At 49.5% G+C, this 24077-nt stretch overlaps 1 protein-coding gene across 1 annotated transcript in view; it reads left to right on the top strand.

Moving 5' to 3' along the window:
- Positions 1–1319: 1319 nt before the first annotated feature.
- SYT13 (synaptotagmin 13) overlaps positions 1320–24077 on the top strand; it is a 44018-nt gene continuing 21260 nt past the window's right edge. Inside the window, exon 1 of the mRNA XM_047693194.1 lies at positions 1320–1674. Within this exon, the coding sequence (XP_047549150.1) occupies positions 1492–1674 (183 nt within the window). The 5' untranslated portion in view covers positions 1320–1491. The remainder of the gene's footprint in view (positions 1675–24077) is intronic.

The raw sequence follows: 24077 nt of genomic DNA, 5'->3' as shown, positions 1-24077 counted from the left end.
TAAGAGAACCGGCAGCTCCTGCTTCCTTCCTTGTGGAACCTGGCTGCTGTGCAGCTCCAGCCACGTAGAGGGGAACCCCAGTGCATCGCTGACAGCCAGCTGTGGCGCCCAGAGGCAGCCAGTACCAGCTGCCCGACATGTGGTTTGCCATCTTGTATGTCCCCCAGCCCAGCAGAGTGCAGGCGCTGGAGAGACACCATTTGCAGCAGGAAAAACACCCAGCAGAGCCCAGTCAACCCACAAAAGCATGGTTCTAAGCCACCAAGTCACGTGTGGTTTGTCACGCAGGGGTAGATAAGGTACCAGGAGGGGTCCACTTATGCAGCTCAGCACAGAAGGTCTGGCGGGAGCCATGCTAGACTCAGGAGCCATTGGTTTCATGGGAATTCCAAAGCCCTGTTGTGGATGAAATTCTCTGCCCTCCTTCTCACATGTGCCCTGCACACCTCAAGCAGACACCGCAAATGCTTGCTGAATTAAATGAAACGCTCCACATAACACAACACACTGAAAACCACTGTTTTCTGATCTAAGGCAGGGTCCTCATGCCTGGCATTCTAATCTCGCCTTACTCTAAGCATCCTTGTTTTATTTCCCCTTTCTCTGAATCAAGTTTGGACTCCAGGCTGCTGCATGTGATCCTCTTTGTTCTTCTAAGGCAAGTTCTTTCTCTGAGTGTGACACATGGACTTGGACTCTGCCAACCTGGGCTTGGGTTGAGGATGCCTGGATTTTCCCAGCTGCCTCACATCCCCTACCAGCCTCTGCTTCCTCATCTGTGAATGGAGACCCACAGGCCAAATGGGGTCAGAAAGCATGCTAAAGGAGATCCAGATAGAAACAGAATGGGCGCCGTGATCTTCACCAGGACACGGGCACAGTCTCAACCCCAGACAGCAATTCCCTTCTCCTTGTCGCCTGCTTCCCTCCCCCAATGCAGAGCAAAAGCTGGGCAAGTTCTGGACTAGGGAACTCTCCAGCCCTTGTGTGTTTGAAAATCTGGAGGACCCAAGTGTCTACTTCTCCGGGGCAGAGAAGGTGAGAAAGGAAGGGGTAGTAGCTGGTAAAGTGACCCCTACCCAGACGGAGCCGCAGGCCTGGGTGGGAGCCCTGGTTTGCCTGCTCACACAGTGTGACCTCTGCGAGCTCCTGCCCTTCTTGGGGCCAAGCGTCCTCGTACAGAAAGCGTGAAGAATGGCTGCAGACACCCCTAAGGTTTCAGGCATGTGAATGCTCGGCGGCTGTTGGGGTGGAAGGGTCTGGTCACGTGTCGGCGGGAGGGGGTGCGGGTTGACGCTGAGCCGAGTGCGGGAGCACCAGCCTGCTCCGGGCCGGCCTCCTCTGACGTCCTCGCAGCCGCCCTCCCTCCCCGCCCCCCGGCGGCGGGAGAGCAGCCGGCGCGCCCGGATCCCAGGAGCTGCCCGGCGGCGGGCCCGGCTGGGAGGGCGGTGCGCGGCGGCAGGACCGAGCCTCGCGCGGGGAACGGGCACCATGGTGCTGTCGGTGCCCGTGATCGCGCTGGGCGCCACGCTGGGCACGGCCACCAGCATCCTCGCGCTGTGCGGGGTCACCTGCCTGTGCCGGCACATGCATCCCAAGAAAGGGGTGCTGCAGCGCGACCGGGACCCAGATCCCGAGAAGGCGAGACCCGGCGTGCTCCGGTCCGCCCAACAGGTGAGCGGGGGCGGCGCCTCGGCCCCCTGAGCGCGGTGGGGTCTCAGCGGCGGCGGCAGCTGCGGGGAGACCGGACGGGGGCGGGGGGAGCGGTCGCTGTTCTTTGCGCCACCAAGCGTGTCGGGGAGGAGGGCGGAGGACGTGCTCGAGGACCCGCGGAGGGGTACGGAAGGCCTGGGGCGGGGGGAAGGGTCAGGGAGAATAGTTAGGGGAGGGAGGCTTGGTGGGGGCGCGAGAGGAATGGGGTCAGCGAGCGCTAAAGGGGAGGGGGTGGGACCAATTGGGAAAGGGGATTGGAGAGGACAAATAGGGGCTGGGAGGAGAGTTGAGCGGCTGGGAGGAAACGGGGGGAGGGGGTTGGGGGATTAGAAGCTTGCAGAATTGGGGGAAGAAAAATGGGGACGGGAGAGGGAAGAGAAGTTGGGGGGTCAGGTGTAGGGAAAAAGCACTGCCTTAGCTGAGGAGGGGGAAAACCACGGAAGGATGGAAAAAACGAGAAGGGTGGTGGTTGGTTGCTTCTCCCGTGGGAGCTGGAGAGGGGCAGCTAGTCAGGGAGTGCCTGGGGTCTTGGGGGAGGCTGGTGAATGTGGAGGGGCCTGAAGGACCTCCGCCCTCTCCCATCATCCCTCAGCTCCAGCCAGCCAGAGGGGCTTGCTGTGGTCTGTCTGAAGATGTCCCTGGAGACAAGAGGGCTTTTATCCCCTGCATTGGCTTGTACCCAGAGCCCCTTGGGGCAGGAAGTGGGTGGTGTCCCCATTGTGCAGTGCGGCAGAAGGGGTCTAGGGAAGAGGTTTGGAAGGAGACCGTTTAGGACACATTACTGGGTGGAGGAGTGCAAAATGTCCTGTGGAGACCGGGAGGAGGAGTCTTGCTAGGGTGTTTGAGGAAGGCTGGCCCCAGGGCAGGGATGCGACTTAATGACTTCCCCGAGGGCCTCTAGATTCCTTATAGAGCTTATAGATCTGGGAGAGACACAAAAATGCTGTGATTCCACCTTCCTTTTTCCAATCAATTATTCAAAAGCTCTGAGACTCAGTGCTTGGGGTTTCTGTCAGTCACCGGGTTGTGAGAGGGGAAGGAAATGGCTGCTGTCCTTGAGGCACTTATAATCCTAGAAAAGTGACATTGACACTGGCAGGAATAGGAGCCGGCGAGGCATTGGAACACGGGACCCTTCTAGAACCATCTGAGGTGGGATTAGTGGGCTCTTCTCCGGCAGGCAGTTGACGGGGTGGATGAGCCTTTCAGAAGCTGTGGCCCACTGCCTCTCAACCTTCTCTCCCACCCAGTGTTAGGGGAAGGCCATCAAGCCTTTCTCAGAGATGGCTGCGCAGGCAATGTCCCCTCCCCTTCCCAAAGAGAAGTGCTAGGGAAGGAATTGGTATAAATGACCTCTGGGATCTCTTCCAGCTACCTATTATTGATGACCAGTAGCCCACACATGGGCCAAGAATCTATCAAACACAATCCAGATCACGTCTCTCTTGGGCTCAACTCCCACCCCCCAACTTCTCAATGAGCTTGGAACAAGTCATAGCAAACTGTGACATGGCCGGCACTCTCTGTCAGCCACTGTTCTAAGTGCTTTATTCTTAATGTACTTAGCAAGTCAATGAAGGACACATATGATGATCCCTACTTAAAAAGATGAGGAAAGTAAGGCTCAGAGAGGATAAGTGAGTTGCCCAAGGGCACACAGCTAGAGAAGTTTTAGAGCTGGATGGATTCTAGCCAAGCTGGTCTACTTATGGGAATCCATGCCATTAGCCACTCCACTCCCCCATGTGCTTGACCTGGCGGGTGTCTACCTCTCTGGCCAAGCTCAAGCCCCTTCTCCCAGGCATCTGAAATCTCACCCTTCCTGCCTTTATGATCCTTCTCAAAGTACCTCCAGCCCCCATAGCCATTTTCCTCTGGCTTTTCATACTGATGGCTCCTTCTCATCCTTTACGCCTCTTTCTCCAGAGGATTTTGTCTCCGTCCACATGTAACAAAGTACCTTCTCTATTACCTTCTTCCTTATTGTTCTTCCAATTCTTTCGTAGTGCTCCTTATAACCAGATGTGATCATTACTGTCCACTTACTTGTATGTTATTTATTCCCTGTACCTCCTCAGTGTCTGGAACCTAGCAGGTGGCTAATAAGAAACTGTTGACCAGTAAAGGTATCCCCGTGTCCACTTGAGGTTATGGCTGGGGTCATTTCTCCCACTGGGATTATGGCTGAAGTCATTTCTTCCAATGAGAGTGAAGGCACCAGGCCTTTGTAATGCTGTGCTAGCTCGGTAGGGCCACAATAAGCCTTCATTGATACAGGAGGCCCCCTTCCTTCATATTCCCTCATCTGGTTCCCTTGGCGACAAGGATTTGGGCAACCCGGGCTGGATCAATGGGCACAGGTGTAGCTCAGAGGAGATCTCACAATGTCGGTTGGGCTACCATTGTTCTCAGACTGATTCAGCCACTGACACAGATAGAGTGAATGGAGGAAAGAACACAACAGCCATTTCCAAAGAAGTAAAGGAGGTGGTCTTAGGGGTGGCAGGTGACAGCAGGGTGACTGAAGTGACCCATGTTGACAACAAGGGGAGGAGTTGGGGAAGACTTTCTGAAGGTGTCTCTGGAAGGGAGGGCACAGGGCAGCAGAATGGGGTTCCAGACTCCTTTACACTGAGAATCACATGTCTGTGGGCTGCAGAGGGACTGCCCATGTGTCTGTGAGTTACTGGTTGTGAAAAATTCCTTGGATATTCACCTTTGCATGATTGGTTGAAGTTGAAGCTTGTAGTGATTTTGAGAAGAACTTGGAAGTTCCCCTGGGGGTTCTTTACCTTAGGTCCAAGGACCTCCCTACGGGGTCTATAGATAGAATTTAAGAGGTTCATGGTCTTGGATAGGAAAAAAATTACACCTTTGTTTTCACTAACTTTTAGCTGGAACTTCGCATTTCCTATAAGGAGGAATATCAACCACACCCCCTCAGAGTGTTAGCAATGTTGGTGCCTTGGCCCCCCCAGGGAAATCACAGGTCGTTTTGAGGCAATGACAGCTGCTGTAGATACGCCTCGGGATCATTTCTGTTCATCGCCGGTTCTAAATCATGGTACTTATTAAATCTTCTGCCAGATCCTGTTAGCCAACAAATGGATGAAGGGCGCACATAGAGCCATTTCACAAGCCGATCTTATTAGATGTTCCTCTGTCGTCTGATGTCGTTGATTTGCAAACATTCTGAGGAAGTGTCCAGAGGGCTTTTCTGGAGAGCTAAAGGAATCCGTGGAACAAAAAAAAGGGGGAGAGGGGGGAAGAATCTCTGCTAAGCAGGAGGAGGGAGAGGGCAGAGAGCCACAGGACTGTGCATGTGCACTTGTACGTACTCAGGAGAGCCTTCCTTTCCCCACCGCTCCAGAATCTACTAGTGAAAGGCAGCCAAGCCCCTTGGGTGCGTCCCCCTCAGTTTCCTTTTCACACTGGTCTGACCAGGCATCCATTCACCTTATCCTGGGTCCCTTCAGAAGAAGCCCTGATTGGGGGGCTTGCCTCGGTGATGAAGAGTGAGCAGGGAGAACTGCTCTTTCTGACAGCTCAGACTCCCAACCGCTCTCACTTAACAGGATTTGGGGGTCCTGTTTTCAGAAAGCTCTGGTTTTTGTGTCTGATTTTTCTCCCCGTGTAGTGCTTACCTTGCTGTATTCTTGAAGTGAATCTTCTTGATTGTGTCTCAAAGGTCCCCAGGGTGACCCGGGCTCTGTCCCCTTGCAGCTAACGTGTAGTTCAAGCCTTTAGCCAAGTTGTTTGGACTCTTGGCAGAAGTCCTCGTGCTTCTTCTCTCCACATCCCCCGGGACCTTACTGCCACTTCCCACCAAACTGTACAATCCTACTCTCCTTCCAGTAGGGTGGGCTTCCATAGAACATTGTCTTAGTCTGCTTGGGCCGTGGGAACAAAATGCAGATGGGGCAGCTTATAAGCAACAAAAATGGACTTCTTACAGTTCTAGAGGCTGGAAAGCGCAAAAGCCAAGCCTCCAGCAGATTCAGCGTCTGGTGAGAGCCCATTCGTAGACTCTGCTCTGTCCTCACCATGGGGAAGAGGTGAGGGAGCTCTCTAGGGCCATGTCTGTAAGGGCATAGATTTCGTTTATGAGGGCTCCGCCCTCAGGACCTGATCACCTCCCAAAGGCCTGCCTCCTCGTAGTATCTCCTCAGGGGCTAAGTTTCAACTGATGAATTTGGGGGGCGGGGGGACATGGACATTCATACTTTAGCAAACATGAATAAATTAATTCTAGGTTTTTATGAAATAACGAAAACAAGTGCTGAGTTGGTATCCAATGATATAGGTACAGAGGAATCTTTTCCCCCAAGATCAGGGAGTGTGTTTTTCATTTTTCTGGTGTCCCTGACGATATCCGGTGTGACGCTGGGCTCATGATAACCCTTGAATATATATTGTGAATGAAGGGGTCGTATTGCAACTCACGCTCACTAAGAGGAAAGGCGAAAAGGAGGGCAAAGTGGTAAGGATTTATTTCCCTCAGATTTGAAGTCAAGTCCATGTATGTTTGGTCTTGCTCTGGGGGGCAGGCAAGGGCAGGGCGTGGTTGGACAGCTCCTGCCATGATCATATTCTGCCTCTTGATGGGGATGCTGGTCACCCAAGCGTTTTGTCCACTTTGTGAAAGAAAATTCACCCAGCTCTACATTTAGGATTTGTGCGTGTTTCTCTGTAGAGTTAGACTTCAGTGAGGTTGTCATTGAAATTTTTCATGTTGGGATACAGTGTTCGTCAACACTAACTTAGTACCAAGTCACTGTTTTTATGCCTGGGAGGACTTCGGGGTTATCATCAAGAGACAAGGCCCTCCTCTTTTGTGATCTCTTACATAGTACCTGGTCCCTGCCTCTGTCCGCTTTCTGCTGCTACTTCTGTGGCTGCCTTCTTCCTGGGACTAGGGCTTTGAGATTATCAGTGTGGCCCGATCAGCCCTCACCTGCCTTGTTCTCCTCTTCCTTAGACCACTGGAGCCCCGTCCTCTCTAATCATGTGTCTGAATTCATACTTATCTGCATGTGGATGCATCAAGGACCATATGCTGCGTTTCATTAGCTAATAAGTTCATTCATTAGTGAGCCCTCTGCTAGGCACTGGGCTAGAGCAGTAAGGAGATGGGCATGCACACTTTCTGCTGAGTGGGGTGACAGATGATGGAGCCATGGAGCGTGTCACACTGCTGTCATGATGGGGCAGGGGCAGGGACACAGGAAACCCTTAGGAGGGGCAACCCTCACCTTTAGCTCCAAGAACTTTCTCCTATTCTGACTCACTGCTCTGCCAGGTTCTCCTCTGCACCTAAGTGGTCACAGGAGGCCCCATGAGCAGCTTCCCCTCTCCTGGCACCTGATGGGCCTCTGGGCTACTCTAAGGTTTACCCTGCACGGATTCTTACCCTTTTAATGGATCCGTTTCTCAGCTCATCTCCGGGCTGGCAAACTCTTTTGCTCACATTAACAGACAGACAAAAAATAGAAGCACTTCTAAAATAGTGATAGTATAACTAACGTTGTTTAGGTCCTTCATGTGTGCGAGGCCCTCCTTAATCATATTAATTTTATCCTCACTGTATAGCCCTATGAAACACGTGGGATTATCGTTTCACTCCTGCCAATGGGGAAGGTAAAACACAGCACCCTTAAGCAACATTTTAGTGGCAGAGTCAGAAATCAAATTTAGGAAGTCTCGTTCCCGAGCCCATATTTTGACCCGTAGGCTGGACGTTAGCCAAGAAAAGCTACTCCGAATTATATTTGAACCACCGTGTTTCCCCAGATATGGCATCAAAGTCTCAAAAACATGCATTTTTGCAGGTCAGCTTCAGAAGCCTTTCTCAAAGCTTGGGATGGTTTTGTTGCCTCTCATGTCCATCCCACTTCAGACCATGGGCGCAGCCCAGGGCCCTCCGGAGAGATTTACACAGTAAACATGTTTGGGCTGGTTGCTTAGCAACGTGGAAGACAGTGTGAATTTTTCATCGAGAAATTAGCATGGATTATTTCAGAGAGATGAGCACACACCCACCAGAAACACCAGGCCCTTCCAGATATAATGTGGACCCGAAGTCTGTGTCCACAATCCCCTCCCAGAGGTAGGTCCCAGACCTCTCACGTCTCCCTCCCTTCCTTGTTTCTCCTCCGAAGGAGCATGTAGATAATCCAGGAAAATACAGGGCCCCGACTCTTCTCTTCACGGGATTGATAGTTCACTAGCACCGTGTGTTTACTATAAGAGAAAAGACTGCTGCATCTTTAGACATTTTCTGATTTTCAGACCCTGGCCTCATTTACCGTCAAGTAGCTGGGATGCAGGAAGAGGGAAAAGACAGACCATTCAAGGAGGAAATGCCCAGAGGAGAAATCGGAGGGGGGTAAGGCAAAGTCAGAAGGAAGGGGAGAGACCAGTCGGATGGGGAAGCAGCAGACCCAGAAGACAAAGAGGAGGCAGGGTAAAGAGTGACTGGTCATCCCAGGGTTGGAGACCAGCAGGAGAAATAAGGACACCTGGAGACCATCCACCTACTACTTGACCTTCAATCTCCCAGCCATCAGTAACCGTGCATAACTCAGTGTCATTGCCTTTACTCCCTGTGGAACTTATTTCTTGCTAACAAAGATTAGGAAACGTTGCTGTGAGGATAGAGGAGAAGAGCTTCAAGGGGGTATGTGTTAAAACTAAGGGGTTCTATATGTCCATGTCAGAATCAACATACACATAAGGGCCTCTCTAGCCAATACGTTAAGAAATTATGTGTTACAGATTTCTGAAGGCAAACAGAAGGAAAGGGTAGATAGATTCCTCTGTCTCACCTCCATCCTTCCCTTCCTCCCTTGATTATGTTTACTGAGCACATACTATGCGCCAGGTTCTGGGCTTGGGGGTTGGGATACTGTATTAACTGCTCCTTCCTCAACAACATACTCGTCTATCCTCAGCCCACATGAAATTTATGTTGTAATGGAAAGCCCAGGGTTAAAAGGAGAAGAGCACAGATAAATGAAAATGCAATCATGGTAAGGTGACCTAAAGAGAAAGTTCTGGGACTGTAAGGTGGAACTGACCCAGTCAGGAAGGTCAAAGAAGGCTTTCCTGGACGGAGCGATGGCCAAGCTGAGAGCTGGATTGAAAGGGAAGTTAACCAGGGCAATGGGAAGGGTTGTGAGAGCTGCAGACAGGAATGAGGCCGTGCAAAGGTCCTGTGACAGAAACCTAGCACTTCGAAGGACCCAGAGAAAGGTTAGTGTGCCTGAAAGCAGAAAGCAAGGCAGGGCCTGGTGTATGATGAGGCTGGGGAGTGGACGGGGGCCAGAGGGCGTTGTAAACCAGGGACAGGTTCGCTCATTCATTTATTCACTCCTGCTTCAAACTTGATGAGTGCCTACGTGATGAGCACTGATAACAAGAAAGGTAGAGTTATTTTTGAAACTTTTTAAAATTGAGGTGAAATTCACATAAAATGAACTATTCTAAAGTGTAGGAATCACACTGTCACATGGTTCTAGCACTTTGTTCTCACCTTCATTGAGCTCTAAAATGTCTTCATGTCCCCAGAAGAGAACTCCATACCTACTGAGCAGACATACTTTCTATTCCCCTCTCTCTTGCAGGCCCTGGCGAACTGCCAGTCTGCTTTCTGTCTTTATGGATCCACCTATTCTGGACATTTGACATATTTGGAATGATAAAATACATGACCTTTTGCTTCTGGCTTTTATCACTCAAGGTGATGTTCTCAAGGTTCATCCATGTTGTGGCTTATATCAGAACTTTATTCTTATGGCTGAATAATATCCCATTATGTGTATTTGTCTCATTTTGTTTATCCATTTATCGGTTGATGGACATCTGGGTGGACATTGGCTAGATAGGCCCTTTGTATGCATGTGTATGTTGATTCTGACATTCACGTAGAACCCCTTAGTTCTTAACATGTATCCCCGTGAAGCTCTTCTCCTCCATCCTCAAAGCAAGGTTTCCTAGTGCTTGTTAGCAACCCTTCGGTTGTTGTGAATAGTGTTTCCGTGGACATCGCTGCACACATATTTGTTTGATAACCTGGTTTTCCTTCTCCCAAGTAGATATCTAGGAGTGGACTTCCTGCATCATGTGGTAATTCTATGCTTAAATTTTGAGGGCATGCCAAACTTTTCTATAGCAGCTGCACTGTTTACATTATCACCAGCAATGTCTGAGACTTCCAATTTCTTCACATCCCTGCCAGCATTTGTGAGTTTCTTTTTATTATTATTATTTTTTTGTTATAGTCATCCTAGCGGGTGTGAAGTTGCATTTCACTGTGGTGTTTTTTAGGCTTTTAATATTTTACAAATCCAAACACTTGTTTTTGTTTTGTTTTGTTTTGCGAGCGAGTGAGTGAGAGCATGCGTGAGTGGTGGGGCAGAGAATAAGGGAGAGAGAGAATCCCAAGCAGGCTCCAGACTTAGCATAGGACTTGATCCCACCACCCCGAGACCATGACCTGAGCTGAAATCAGGAATCAGACGCCCAACCCACTGGGCCACCCAGGCACCACCCACCCCCATCCCCACCCCACAAACTCTCATTTTTAAAATACTCATCAGTATCTGGCAAGTTTTTAAAACATTTCCTCTTGGTGACCAAACATTGTCACAGGCAATGAATCCACAAGGCCACACCTGTGCAAACATTCCATGGCTCCGGAGTCTTACAGAAGGAGGCCATGCATGGCAGTCCTGGCTCCCCTGTTGGACTATTGGTACCTGCATGCTTACACCTGCTGCTCTGCCCTCAAATACACTGCATGTTATCACTGTCACATTCCCTACCCTTCCCCCTGAACTCTACCCCTTGTGGGACCCAGTATGCTTTACCCATAGACCTGGCGTCCTACAAACCCAGGTCTGATTGAGGGTATGGAGTATCTTTCAATATCATTTGCTTATGTATTGACATTATCAGACGAGTGCGATGCCAGGAGGAGCCTTGGTCCCTTGTGGGGTCAGTGTGCCACACACACATGCGAACTTTCCCACTGAGGAGGCGTTCCCAATGTGCTAATTAAGTGAAAGGTGTTTTATATAAAATTCCTGGGAGATTTCTACATGGTGTTTAAGGGCATGGTATTTTGGGAAGTTGATTGAGGTTTCTGGGTGGACGTGGAAGGCATTATGACTTTTCTCATTGAAAATAACAGACTACTGGGGCACCTGGGTGGCTCAGTGGGTTAAGCCGCTGCCTTCGGCTCAGTTCATGATCTCAGGGTCCTGGGATCGAGTCCCGCATCGGGCTCTCTGCTCAGCAGGGAGCCTGCTTCCCTCTCTCTCTCTCTCTCTCTGCCTGCCTCTCTGTCTACTCTGTCTACTTGTGAGCTCTCTCTGTCAAATAAATAAATAAAATCTTTAAAAAAAAAAAAAAAAGAAAATAACAGACTACAAGTGAGTGCTCTCTGACATTTGTTGGGTAGCACATTTCCATGAACAGGTCAGGGTCAGATAGTTAGTAGCTGCATATGTGAATATGAATAAGTAAAAAGGGGAGGAGCGTCCTATGAGAATTTTGTGAAAGTGAGTTTTGGTCCATCTGGCATAGACCTCAGGGTACTTTGATGTATCTCCTGGGCTCCCCCTGCCCTCCACTCAGTAAGTCCGAGATGGATTGCTCCTTTGTAGAGAAACTGAGCAGGGCTAGTAGGTGGCCAGAGAAGTGAGGAGAAATGTTGAGTGGCTTCCTGAGTCAGAGGATGGATGTTTGGATGGATGGATAGATGGATGGACGGATGGACAGATGGGTGGATGGTTGGATGGATGGATGGGTAGATGGATGGATGGATGGATGGATGTTTGGATGGGTGGTTGGATGCTTGGACGGGTGGTTGGATGCTTGGACGGATGGACAGATGGGTGGATGGTTGGATGGATGGATGGGTAGATGGATGGATGGATGGATGGATGGATGGATGGATGGATGGATGTTTGGATGGGTGGTTGGATGCTTGGATGGATGGATGGGCGGATGGATGGGTGGATGGATAGATGGATGGATGGTTGGATGGTTGGATGTTTGGATGTGTGGATGGTTGGATGGTTGGATGTTTGGATGTGTGGTTGGATGGTTGGATGGTTGGATGGTTGGATAGATAGGTGGAAAGGATCGTGGGACTACCACCTCTTCTTGCAAACAAAATAAAAATCCCAAGCACAACAACAAGCACACTGAGGCATCTCTTTGCTCACATTTGGTGATACAGCAAGGAATCGAGACAAGCCTGGAGGCCGTGGTAGCCTCACCCTCTATTTTTTTCCCTCTCTTCCAAGTCTCTGTTCACTTGTCCAACATTGGAGAAAATTTAAAAACCTTCAGCTGTGAAACCAATGGGATAATGCCCATGGAGACTACGTTTTCCTTGGAAAAGCATCATCCACCACATAGTTTTGGATTTGTTGCTGAGAAAGGCGTGATAAGGGGGTGGGGCTTATTGAGGCAGGATCGTGGAGACTTGGCTTTTCAGAGAGAAGAATCCCACTTTGGAGATGACAGAGTTGGAAGATGAAGGTAAGGTTGCAGGACAGCCATGTGGCGGGGCAGGTGGGCAGGTAGGAGACATCATGGAAACAGCTGTAAGTGTAGAGGGATTTCTGCTCTCTCTCAGCTCATTCTGTGTGTCAGACCCCCTCCTCCCTTCCCACATTCCACCTGCAAGCATCCTGAGATGCATTTCCTTTTTTAGCTCAGTCCCTTCCCTTAGAAGAAAGAGCAAGTCCATCAGAGAGAGATGGCGAGGGCAGTGCAGCACATCAAGACACAAAACTCCATAGTAAAACAGCAACATGATCTGGAGGGCTTTGGGGCACTGTCCCTGCCAATGTGCCTTCTGGAGAGCACATTTCTTATCTTGCCAGTGAACAGATATTTTAAGCAGCAGCATGACTATTGCCTTTTGCTTGACAGCCTCATTGCAAACCATGTAGAAACAAAGAACAGAAAGCAGTGGACATGGGATTTGGTAACCTGCTTGGAACCATGATATGGCAGACCTGCATTTGATTTTGGATATCCACCAGGATTAGAGGGCTTAATAACAACCTAGTTTTTTGAGATCACTCAAAAGAGGAAGTTGCCTGTTAGAAGGAAAATGGTCGTTTTATGTTCAAGTTGCTGAAATTGACTAGGAAGCAGATTAGGCTTAGACCCCTGAACTTGAATTTGAAGGGAGCCTCCACCGTTTTCCAACAAAATTACCTTGACCATTGTGAATTGTACTTTTCTCATCAATAAGCAGGGATAATGATCATGCTCTCTAATGGACTCAGCACCTGGCATTGCTCAGAGTATATTTTAAGTATCTTGAAATCATGTTCTTACTGACCTTTTATAAAAGTAGGGACTTGTCTGTGTCTTCACCATGCAGGAAAGAGAGAGTCCATGAAAACCTTCCAGATGTAAGAAATGAAAAGTTTTCTATGAGGATGGCAAGGAGAGCATGAACATTCTACTTCTACGATAATCATTCATTTAAAAAATATTTCTTGATTACCTAGTACATATGAGGTGCTGAGCACTGCAGGAACCAGACAGACAGTGTCTTTGACCTGCTGTAGCTCAGATTCTAGGGGTAGAAATGTTTCTCACACAGTTGTACAAATGAATATAAGTCTATAGTTGTGTTAGGTGTGGTAAAGGAGGTAGGAGTCTTCCTGAGAAGTGATAGCTGATTACTGCTCTGATCTTCAACATATTTGGAGACACTTTTCAGTAAAAAAAAATTGAGCATGCATGTTGTATATATATATTTAATTCTTCATAAAGTATGTGTATATATTTATATGTTATACATATTTTACTTTACTAATGTATCATATACATAATGAAATGTGCACAAAATGGATCTTTTAAGGAAATGAGATAAAAATAAATTATAAAATGAAATTCTGTTATTCTTTTCCTATACCCCAAATGAACTGTCTTGCATACCCCTATGACATACAGTTAGTGGTATTTACTAGGTAAAGGTGTTGGGGATGACATTTGCGTCTTCTAGGCATGTGCAAAGGCCCTGTGGAAAGAAGAAATATCACTCAGGAGGGATGGTATAAAGGTTAAAGTGGGTAGAGTACAAAGAACCCAGGAGGGAATGAGGTGAAGGAGCCAGTCAGCAGGGCAGGGGCACCCAGGACCCTCTGGGTCACCAGAAATGCTTAGATCCCAAGAGCAACAGAAGCTCCTGAAAGGCCTTCAGTGAGATGTGACATGGCTATATTTGGGCTGTGAAACCATCCTTGTGGGTGGGGGAAGAGTGGAAAGAGAGACCAAGGGAAGGCCCAGAGAAAGACTATGACTGTTTGGGTGGATAAGATGGCAGCAGTGGGTTGGCCGGATGTTTTGGAAATAGATCGACTGGGTTTGCCAATGGGCTGCTTGTGGGCTTCAGGAAGAGGGAGGAGTTAGGTATGACACCGAGATTTTTACTTACCCAAATGGGCCATGGCAGTAGTTAGCAAAACGGGGAACACTCAGCAAGAATGAGGTCATGGCTTTGAAGTCACTTCTGTGCAGGGAGAGCGTGAGGAGTCTCTGTGCTATCTGGACCAAGACGTTAATCATGCTGGTGGTCTGGCAGGCCTGGAGCTCCGAGTGTGGCTGTGATGTATACTGGGGAGCTGACAATGTGTGCTGGGGTGTCATCTGTAGGAGGAAGCAATCATAGGCATGAGCATGACTGAGACCATGTAGCAAGAAGGCAGAACGAGAGAGGAAAAGAGCCTTGGAAGTCCTGATCCACACCAGCATTTCATGAGAAGGAGGAGTGGCCAGAGAGGAAGGAGAAGAACTTAGAGAATGTACTGTCAGAGGAATAGTAATAACAGGAGAAAAAGCTTTTTGAAGAGGAAGGAAATCCTCTTAAATGCGAACCGGCCACTGAAAAGTCAAGGAAGAGAAGACTGAAAAAAATACATAGGAATCAGAAGGTAAATGTCATTGGCGACCTTGGAGACCAACAGTGACGTTCCGGTGGGCTGACAAGGGCCCTATGGGAATGGCTTGTCACACAGATGGAGAGTGAGGAAGTGAGGAGGGCACCAAGTACTGGCGATTGTTTTGAGATTTGTGGCTGCCGGAGGGGCAGAGAGGAAGAGGACTGGGACTGAGCAGGGGACAAGAAACCCCTGGAATGCTGAGCACATTTAAAAGCTAGTGGGGGAGGAGCCATTTGAAAGAGAAAGGTAAATGTTCAAGAGAGAGGAAGAGAGAGCAGGCAAATACCTGGGATGGGACTCCCACAAGTGCTATGGGGACGGGTGCCAGGCTCGGACAGAAGGGCTGGTCCCCAAGGCGGAGAGCAAGGGGTGCACCTCCCACAGTGTCACAGGACAGGGGTGGCCACAGCGTCCCTCCAGCTGAGGGAGAGCCGGAGGATGTCTGTGAACAGGATACAAACGGACCCCCATTCTCTTGGCTTCCTTTTCTTCTGTGGAGGAAGCCTGAGGCGATAGATTCCAGAATGTGTGGTCGGGGAAGGAATTAGGGAAATGGTAGGATTGTGGGGCAGGGCTGGGAGCCAGTGTGAGGCTGCTGACTGTGAATTTGTCAAGGGACACCCATCCCCCCCCCCCCGGAGTGACCCTCCCACAGGGCAGGACCATTGGGTGCAGGCATTGCCATGTAGTGGGTTCATCCAAAGTTGGGCTTTGGCCACGTGGCACTAGGGAAGGGCAGGAAGGCAAGGGGGTCTTTAGACACTAAAGAGGTATGGTCGAAATGCTGGCCCGAGGAATCAAATGGGGAAGGTTGCTAAGGGAAGGAAGGGGAAAGAAAGAAGAAGGCTGGTCTGAAGTCCCCTTAGGGGTGGGAGAAGAGCTGTGGGGCGCTCCGGCAGCGGCTGCAAGAGGGGCCTGCAGCCGCGGGTGCCCTGAGGGCAGTATGCCCACCAGGGTTAAAGGTACCAGAAACATCCTTCGGTCCCTTCACAGGGCGGGTAAGGGGTGGGGTGAAGGCCCCCCGTGGTAGGGTGAATATTTGACAGACTTGAATTCTTAAGAAGACCAGAGGAGTCAGCGGCTAGTTAGGTCAGCAGGTGCCTGCCCTGGGGCGTTTCTGGAACTCTTCATTTTATGGCAAGACTCTAAGGAAGGAGTGCCCCGAATCTGTAACTCCTGAGGGCCACAGGAAGGATCAGGAAGGCTGCATGCTGTGGGGAGCCCTACCTGTGGCTTAGCAGCATCTGGAAGGCAGGGTTGAGGCCACTGGTGTGTTTGCAGTTCCCTGGGCCATAGCCTGAGATCCAGGCACCTGCCCCAAGTGCACGGGGTGTCCCTGGCAGAGTCATGCCAGGGCCTGGGCCTCCTCAGGAGCAGAATGGTGACTCTGCCTGCTGCCGCCACTGGAAACCGAACTCCTATGACTCCTCCAGGCAGCCTTTGGGGGGCCGTACTAAATGCAACAGTCCATGAAACGGTTATTAAACTAATTAATAGTATTATTATTAAGATGTCATCAAAATGACTCTAGTAACCTGATGGGAAGTGACACACGAGATGAGTAGAGGACATGAAGCTCTCGAGCTTTGGGTTCTGGTTTCAGTCTGCCCCTTGCTTCTTGTGTGATGGCTGGCTAGTGACTTGACCTCTCTGTGCCTCAGTGTAGCCATTTATGAACTGTGTCATTGTCACCGAGTCCAGGTAGGGCAGTGCCCAGAAATTAAAGGCTGGGCTGGACATTGTCCCTTTGCTTTGAGACCTCCTTCTGTATCCTCCTCCCCTCCCTGCCACTCCCGCTTAAGCACACCGCCTTTCCCTAACATCCCCACCCGCGTGCCCCGGTTCCAGAAGGCCCAGTCTAGGGCTGTGAACAGTGCCCAACTACCCCTGGCTCCAGAAGTCTCCATTCCATGTTTTCCTTAACCTTCCCCACCCTTGTAAACACCTGCTTTCTGAAACTCTCCTCAGTGGCCCACTTTGAACATGCCTTGTGTTCCTGCCCAAACCCTTAGGGCTAGGGTTTTCATTCAGTGTTCGCTATTATTACCAACCCTGATAATTAATTACAACAAAGGGAGAGTCTGCACATCAGAGAGAGGGGATACAGGCTGGCAAAGGTCAGAGTCAACAATGATCAAGCCCTGTTTGCGTAAGTCTCCCTTGTTTAGAAACTGTTCTCATTAGCCTGTAGCCTGGTTTCTGTTTGGTCCAGCCTCTGGCATGGCTTCCATAGGGTCTAGCCTCTAGCCCCTGCCCATCTTGGAGCTCATGAGGGGAGGAAGTTTCAGCTGTTTTTCTCATTTCAAGAAGTCTGACATGAGCTGAGTAAAACTCTTTGACATTCATAGTAACTTGAAGCCAGACCCTCTAGTTTTACTGACCTTCCATCATCAAATCCTATGTTTGTGATAGTCAGTAGCCCGTTGGGATGTCGGCCGTGTGATGCAGAAGGGAAATCCACTGGGTGGGCAGCCCATTTAAAAGTCAGCAGCTGCCTGATCCTCCACGGCTCTGGGTCGCCCAGATGGCCACCAGGAGGTCAATGTCAGAAGCAGCTCTTTGGTGGCTGTGCCTTGCATTCTCTTATAAAATCTCTTAAAATCTCATACAAAAGTCACACGGAAGAAATGATCTGTTGTGCAATCATCTCTGTGGCTGTAGACCTTTAGTGACCCTCAGAAACGATGCTTTTTCAGGAAAGGAACCCTGCCGGGTAGAGATGGATGTGCCTTTCCCTTAATGCGGCTCTCTCAGACTCCTCCCTCTGCCTACATGCCGCTCCACCCGTGAACACTGTCAAATCTTCCTTGGGAACATGTCTCACATGTAGCTTTCCTCTCTCATCCGGAGAGGTATAGCCCACCCCAGCCCCTCACTTCCTCTCACCGGGCTCTAGGCTGGCCTTCTCGCCTCCAGTCCCTCTGGCACACACCTGCTAGTCTGATTTTACTGCACATAGAGCTCCTATCGTTCTCCTATTCACTAACTGTCTGCGTCTCTCCACTCTTTTAGAAACTAGAATTCAAAATCTGTTGCTGGGTATTCAAGACCCTTTACGGCTGGACCTCACCATTCCTTTGCAAATCCATTTCTCTAATCCCAATCTTTCTCTTCAGCTGGTTTGCCAGACTCCCAGGGCCCCGGATATGCACACCCTCTGCCCGCATCTTTCCTCTCTCTCCATCTGAGCTACCCCTGCCTCTCCTGTCCATAGTTTTCCTTGAACATTGGGCTGAAGCCCCTCTTGCAGGAAGCCTTCTCTGTTAACAAATGATGAGGACCTCCTCTATAGTCTTTTGCACAGTCTAGACATATGGTCCTTTGAGAATCATGGGGATTCAATCAGACTCTTATCTTTTTATATGTCTGTATCAGGGAAAGCAGAGAGCATATAGCTTTCATCTTACATACCAATTCTTATTCCTTTCTAGTGGCTTCCTCAAGCCCTCAGCGCAACAGGCCCTGTCTGAGCAGGGAAGTTAAAGAAGTCTTTAGCTGATTGGTTCTGTCTGCCCCAGACACAGGAGAGTTCTCGCAGGAGGGCTTGTCTTTCCTGTATATGAGATATCTCGTCTCCACCAGGGCGTAGTAAACTTCCTGAGGGCAGGGACTTATTCATGTATCTGGCGTTGGTTTTAAGGGTGGGTGAGCCCAGAGTTAGTGGGCAACAGCGTGTATGGATTTCTGTGTTGTTGGCGAGAAACTGGAGGGTTCGGGCTTCAAACCAAAATGTAAGGAGGATCTGGTGAAACAGTCACTGTCCTGTTCTGAAGCCGTGCTTTACAACTTGGCTGTTTTTTAAACCACCGGGTTGGAAAATGAGGTGCTTTCCAAGTGTCTGGCCAGAAGTGGATGGATGTCTTCTCTTAGTTGTTCTCTGCCCGTGTGTTCTGCACAGTGTCACGTGTGATGGATGACATACACGCGCAAGGCTTTTACAGAATTTACCTCCTTTCTCTCTCGCTAAGAAAAGCTTATCAGAATGCAAATGTGTGAAGGAGGTATTATGAGAATAACCTTGAATGTGCTCTGATTTTGTAAGTGGGGGAAAAAATATCAGATTTCAGGACCTTCGCTCCCATTCGTAATGTATCAGCTTAACGACAAGGTTAAACACTGCTTCCTTTGTCAATAGTTTTATCAATCGTCAAGCATCATAGAATCAAAAAAATCCTATAGCTGTCCTGAGAGAAGATTCTGAATTCAAAGTCAAGGGAACTGGCCTCTAATGAGATTTCTCAGTCTCCCATGCCAAAATGACGTTCGAACGTTAGAGACGAGGCACCCAGAGATAAGAAACTGAAAAAAAATATATCTTAAGCATTCAAACGGACAGTTGACCAATAGTAAACATCTGTGTTCTCATGCTATGGAAATTTTTGATGATGCAGGATTGAGATTTTCTTTCTATACATGGATGTGGTTTCACAGAAAGATTTTGAAGGCCCCGGGGAAACCAATACAGTGGGTGTCGGGGGTAAGTGCTGACGGTTAAAGGCTGGCTGAGACTGTGCTCAGAGTCAATCCCATTGGCCTGCCCCACTAGCCACAGCCCTGCTATGGCAGCTGGACATGGCGGATAAGGATGGGCTGGATGGGGTGTCAAGACTGAGTTTGGGCCCCAGGCTACTGGACTGAGGGATTTTCTCTGACCTTTCAAACATCCTGGCTTCGAGACAACACTTATGACGGATGCTGATGAGCTTACAACATAGTCTTGCCGTTGTCTTGGCTCCTGTTGTAAACGAGACACATTTTCGGCACAAAGAACGTCAAGCCCGTATTCAAGACTGAGAGCAGTAACAAAGCTGCTGCCCAAAGATCCAGACACTTCATTAAAAAAATCCCAGACGTGGGGCGCCTGGGTGGCTCAGTGGGTTAAGCCGCTGCCTTCGGCTCAGGTCATGATCCCAGGTCCTGGGTTCAAGCCCCACATCGGGCTTTCTGCTCAGCGGGGAGCCTGCTTCCTCCTCTCTCTCTGCCTGCCTCTCTGCTTACTTGTGATTTCTCTCTGTCAAATAAATAAATAAAATCTTAAAAAAAAAAAAAAATCCCAGACGACAGGGTGGGGAGGCGGGGGTGAGGTTATCAGTCTAATGATGCGGCACCTGCCAGCCAATTAGCAGCAACTCACAGGAGTCTCCGTTTCCACCTGTTTATGGATGGTATCCAGAGACGACCCTCCCCCCCCCCGGGAGCCATGTTGTGGTGTGTTGTGGTCAGCAGCTTGGCTTTGGGGCTTTCAGGGGACTTGGCTTCCAAGTCTAGAGCAGTCATACATTAACTAACTGTAGGATCTTGGACATGGTTCAAACTCCCTGAGCCCCAGTTTCCTCGTTCATAAAGAATTAGGCTGTTTTTCTTTATTAATATGAGGGTGTACAGTAGGGGAATTATTAGGCCCTTATCTATAACGTTGTGTGAGGTAAAGTCTGTAGCTCTTCAAGGAGCGTCTGGCACGCAGGCCGTGGTCCAGAGGCGGCGGCCATATTGCCCTTTCAGCCATTGTGATTCACTAACGAAGTCAACTAGTTGGGGGGACCCCCTAGGAGAAGGAAGTCTCTAGGCATGGTCTTGCTATTTTGTGGCTTTCGGTCCCACAGAATGGTTTTGTTTTTTGAATTCTGTTTATGCTGGGAATGTTGGGAGAATGGCAATACACCTTGTCCCTCCTCTGCTCATGCAGGGCTTTAAGCTTTAGTTGTCCCCACTGTTCTCTGCACACACTGTAGAGTTTCAAGCCACAGCCTCGGTCCAGAATGTCCTTCTCCTATGTCTCCACCGTCAAACTGCTGCTCCTACTTTAGGGAGCGCCCAACCCAAAGTCAGAGCCTCAGGATCTTCCTGAAAATCTCCTCCCTTCAATGCACACCACCCACCCTGAGATCCGCCCCCAGGTGATGTGATGTGCTCCCCTAGACTCTTGTCTTCCACTGCTGATCTCATAAATATACGTTTATTATTATACGAACCCCTCCACTGCCCACTCCTCCCTCCACACACAGTGTGTGAGTACCAGGACCAGTGTGGGTTGTGGGCTCCTTCACATCAGGTTCTCAGTCTCAAACAGTGATTGATGGAATGAATGAACAGCTAGATGGGGTCAGAGGGCAGAGGTGGGACATCCTCCCGCTGGCCCCGGTGGCTTCTCCTTAGAGAACCACCCAACACCTTAGAAAGAAAACAGACTATTTTATCTTTGGTTCCTTGGTTTGACCCAGGAAGGGAAGGTCATGGTCAAGCTATAAAGCCTGTAGGCTCCATGGCCACGTGCTGGGTTTGAATACCAGCTCTGCAGATAACTGTGGGACTTCAGACGTTCATCCTCTGTGCCTCAGTGTCCTCCTCTGTAAGGCGGGGTTAATAAATAACACCTCCTTCAGGAGGCTGTGAGATTTAAGTGGAACCCTCCAAGTAAACCACTTACACCTGAATCCAACATGTGATTAATGCTAGAGAGGGATTTTGCCCACCAATTTTAGCTTAATAATTTAAAGCCTTTTCCTGACCCTCACATTCTTTTTTTTTTTTAAAAAAAGATTTTATTTATTTATTTATTTGACAGAGATCACAAGTAGGCAGAGAAGCAGGCAGAGAGAGATAGGAGGAAGCAGGCTCTCCGCCGAGCAGAGAGCCCGATGCGGGGCTCGATCCCAGGACCCTGGGATCATGACCTGAGCCGAAGGCAGAGGCTTTAACCCACTGAGCCACCCAGGCGCCCCCTGACCCTCACATTCTAAGTGGACACCACTTCTCCTTCCCCACCCCTACCCCCCCATTCCCATCTGTCCGTGAGATTGCCTTTTTTGCATCCAGTGACTTCTTGCTTTCTCCTTCCCTGGCGATGCTCAATCTATAAGGGAAGTGACCGGACAGTGTTGTTCCTGCAGCTGACCAGCCTCTAGAGATTTCATAGATGTTGAACAAATGATTGGATGAATGGCGACCAGCAGAGAGAGGGTTGACACTGGGCTGGCTGCTGTTTTCACTTGGGTGTCATTCTTGCCCGGTCAAGAGGCACAATGACCCAACTCACAGCAAGGCTAATTCACTGACGAACCACATTGTCTGTTGCAGCTCCCATCTGTTGCATTAGGTACCAGCCAGGGGTCAGGGAGTGTCCTGGGTGAACTACAAACTAGCCTTTTTAGATTTTAAAATAACAAAGAAGGGGAAAGAAAGTAGCAGGTGAGTCCCAAGGGAGTGGGAGTTGAAAAGGGATTGGGGACACAGACTTGCAATCAACAGAGGAGGAGGTGTTGGGAGGGATCTTGAAAGATGGAGCGGTGGCTGAGTTGCCATGGAAACCCTGTGTGGTGCCTGGACCTGAAGACAAGCTGCTCCTTCAAAGTGAATTTCAACCTTGCAGCTGGAAGTGTGCCCCTCCCCGCAGAGTACACCCTTCCTTGGGGCCGGACCCTGTAGATTTGCCCATAAGCCTCTAAGACGTAGAAATCTGGTACAAGCAATCCCCTGGGGTGGGAGATCTACGGGACAAGTAATCAGGGAGCCGAGGGGACTTGCTGAGAGATGGGGAGGTTGTGCCCAGGAACGGCTCACCACACAAGAGGGCATTTCTACACCTATGCTGCCTTGATTTCTGGGACCTTTACGAAATCAGGGTGTTCCCATGTGGGCCACAGGGACCACCCCCATTACAGTCATGCTGGGGAGCTTCACAGACATGTAAGTTCCCAGGCACTACCTACCCCCTCTGAATCAAACCCCTGGGCCTGGGGGTTTCAGAAAAATCGGGATTTCTCACTTCTGCAGGTGGGAATTATGCACATCCAAGTGCAGGAAGCAGTGCTTCCAGCCCTGTTCCTCTGCCTAAAGGGGCAGAGTTGGGATGGTCGGGCCACCCAGTGGCCCGGGCATCAATCTCCGTGGCAGGAAAACACCAGTGAGCTTTGGTAAAATATGACTGGAGATGAGAGGAGATGAAGAAAGTGGCCGGAAGCAGAGCAGAGTGGTTCAGTGTCAGACTCTGGAGTGAGTCTGCCTGGGTTTGCTTCGAGGCCCGACCACTTACTATCTGGTGGTACATCCTATCTGGAGAATGGGATTGCTCCTAGGAGTTCTTCCTGATAGGGTCATTGTGGAGATTCAGGGAGCTCCTATCCAAACAGTGCAGGACACAGGGGAGAACCGCAAGATGAAAGAGGCTGGGACTCTTGAGTTTGGGGAAGAGCCAGTAGACCCTTTAAGACCGTAAGAAATCAGCTTTCATTGTGCTCAGTCATTTAGATGTGGGGGCTCTTTGTTACACAGCAGTAGGGCTCGCCTGACCAATACAGGGAGATTAACAATCAGCCTGTTGATTGTGAAGCTTCAATGGTTGTGGGTGTGTGCCAGGTTGTTCTCTAGAGGGAATGGGCATGGGGGATCAAGGCTTTGGGCTGGTCAAGAGCCCCTATGGCTGCACCCCAAATTCTCTCTGGTGGTGTTATCTATATGGCTGGAAGGACTTTCCACTCCCAGATACAGCCTCCAGGAGTGTGTCCTTCCCTAGTGGCAAAATGAAGAGTTCTGTGAACTCTTAGCTCAACCTAATGGACTTACTGCCCATTGTCCAGACATTAGGGAGAGAATCCTACCTCTCCTTTAGGGGACAGAGCGAGTGTGTGTGTGAGTGTGAGTATGTGTGAGAGCGTGCACGTGTGTGAGTGTGCTGGAGGCAGAACCAGCATCCTGGGAAATTTCTCAAATCACAAAATACACAAGAGCAAATTTTCCTTCTTGGTGATCATTTAAAACATTTCTGTCCTAAAACGGCCCCGTGGTGCCAAATCCAAAGGCTCACATGAATTTTAATGATAGCACTGGAGATTTCAAGAAAGTTTCCCAATTGCTCCAGAAGACTTCCCCATCTCTAGAGTATGTGTTACCTTTCTCTCCCTCTGGAGCTGTTTTGGAGGGAAAGTTTGAGAAATGCTGATCCAGAGACCAGAGGGTCCTAAATGTAAGTCCACAGACAGTTCTGAGTGGGCTGTACGCAGGAATCACTTGGGACAATTGCTGAACACTCAGATTCTTTTGTTCAAAGAATTTATTCATTTATTTGACTGAAAGAGAGTATAAGCAGGGGGAGTGGCAGGCAGAGGGAGAGGGAGAAGCAGACTCCCTGCAGAGCAGGGAGCCCAATGTGGGGCTCGATCCCAGGACCTTGGGATCATGACCTGAACCGAAGGCAGATGCTTAACTGACTGAGCCACCCAGGCGCCCCCTGAACATTCAGATTCTTATGCCCATCTCAGAAAGCCTAACGCAGCAGGTTGGATCAAGGTATGTGTGTGTGTTCACCTCTGTCTAAATTATTAGTGGGGTACAGTTCACATGCAATGAAAATGTACATATTGTAAGTGTATGGCTTCATCCGTTTTGACAAATATT

Source organism: Lutra lutra, chromosome 10, assembly GCF_902655055.1.
Source record: "Lutra lutra chromosome 10, mLutLut1.2, whole genome shotgun sequence".
Taxonomy (NCBI): Eukaryota; Metazoa; Chordata; class Mammalia; order Carnivora; family Mustelidae; genus Lutra; species Lutra lutra.
Note: the sequence above shows the minus strand (reverse complement) of the source record. Positions and strands in the feature narration are given on the sequence as shown.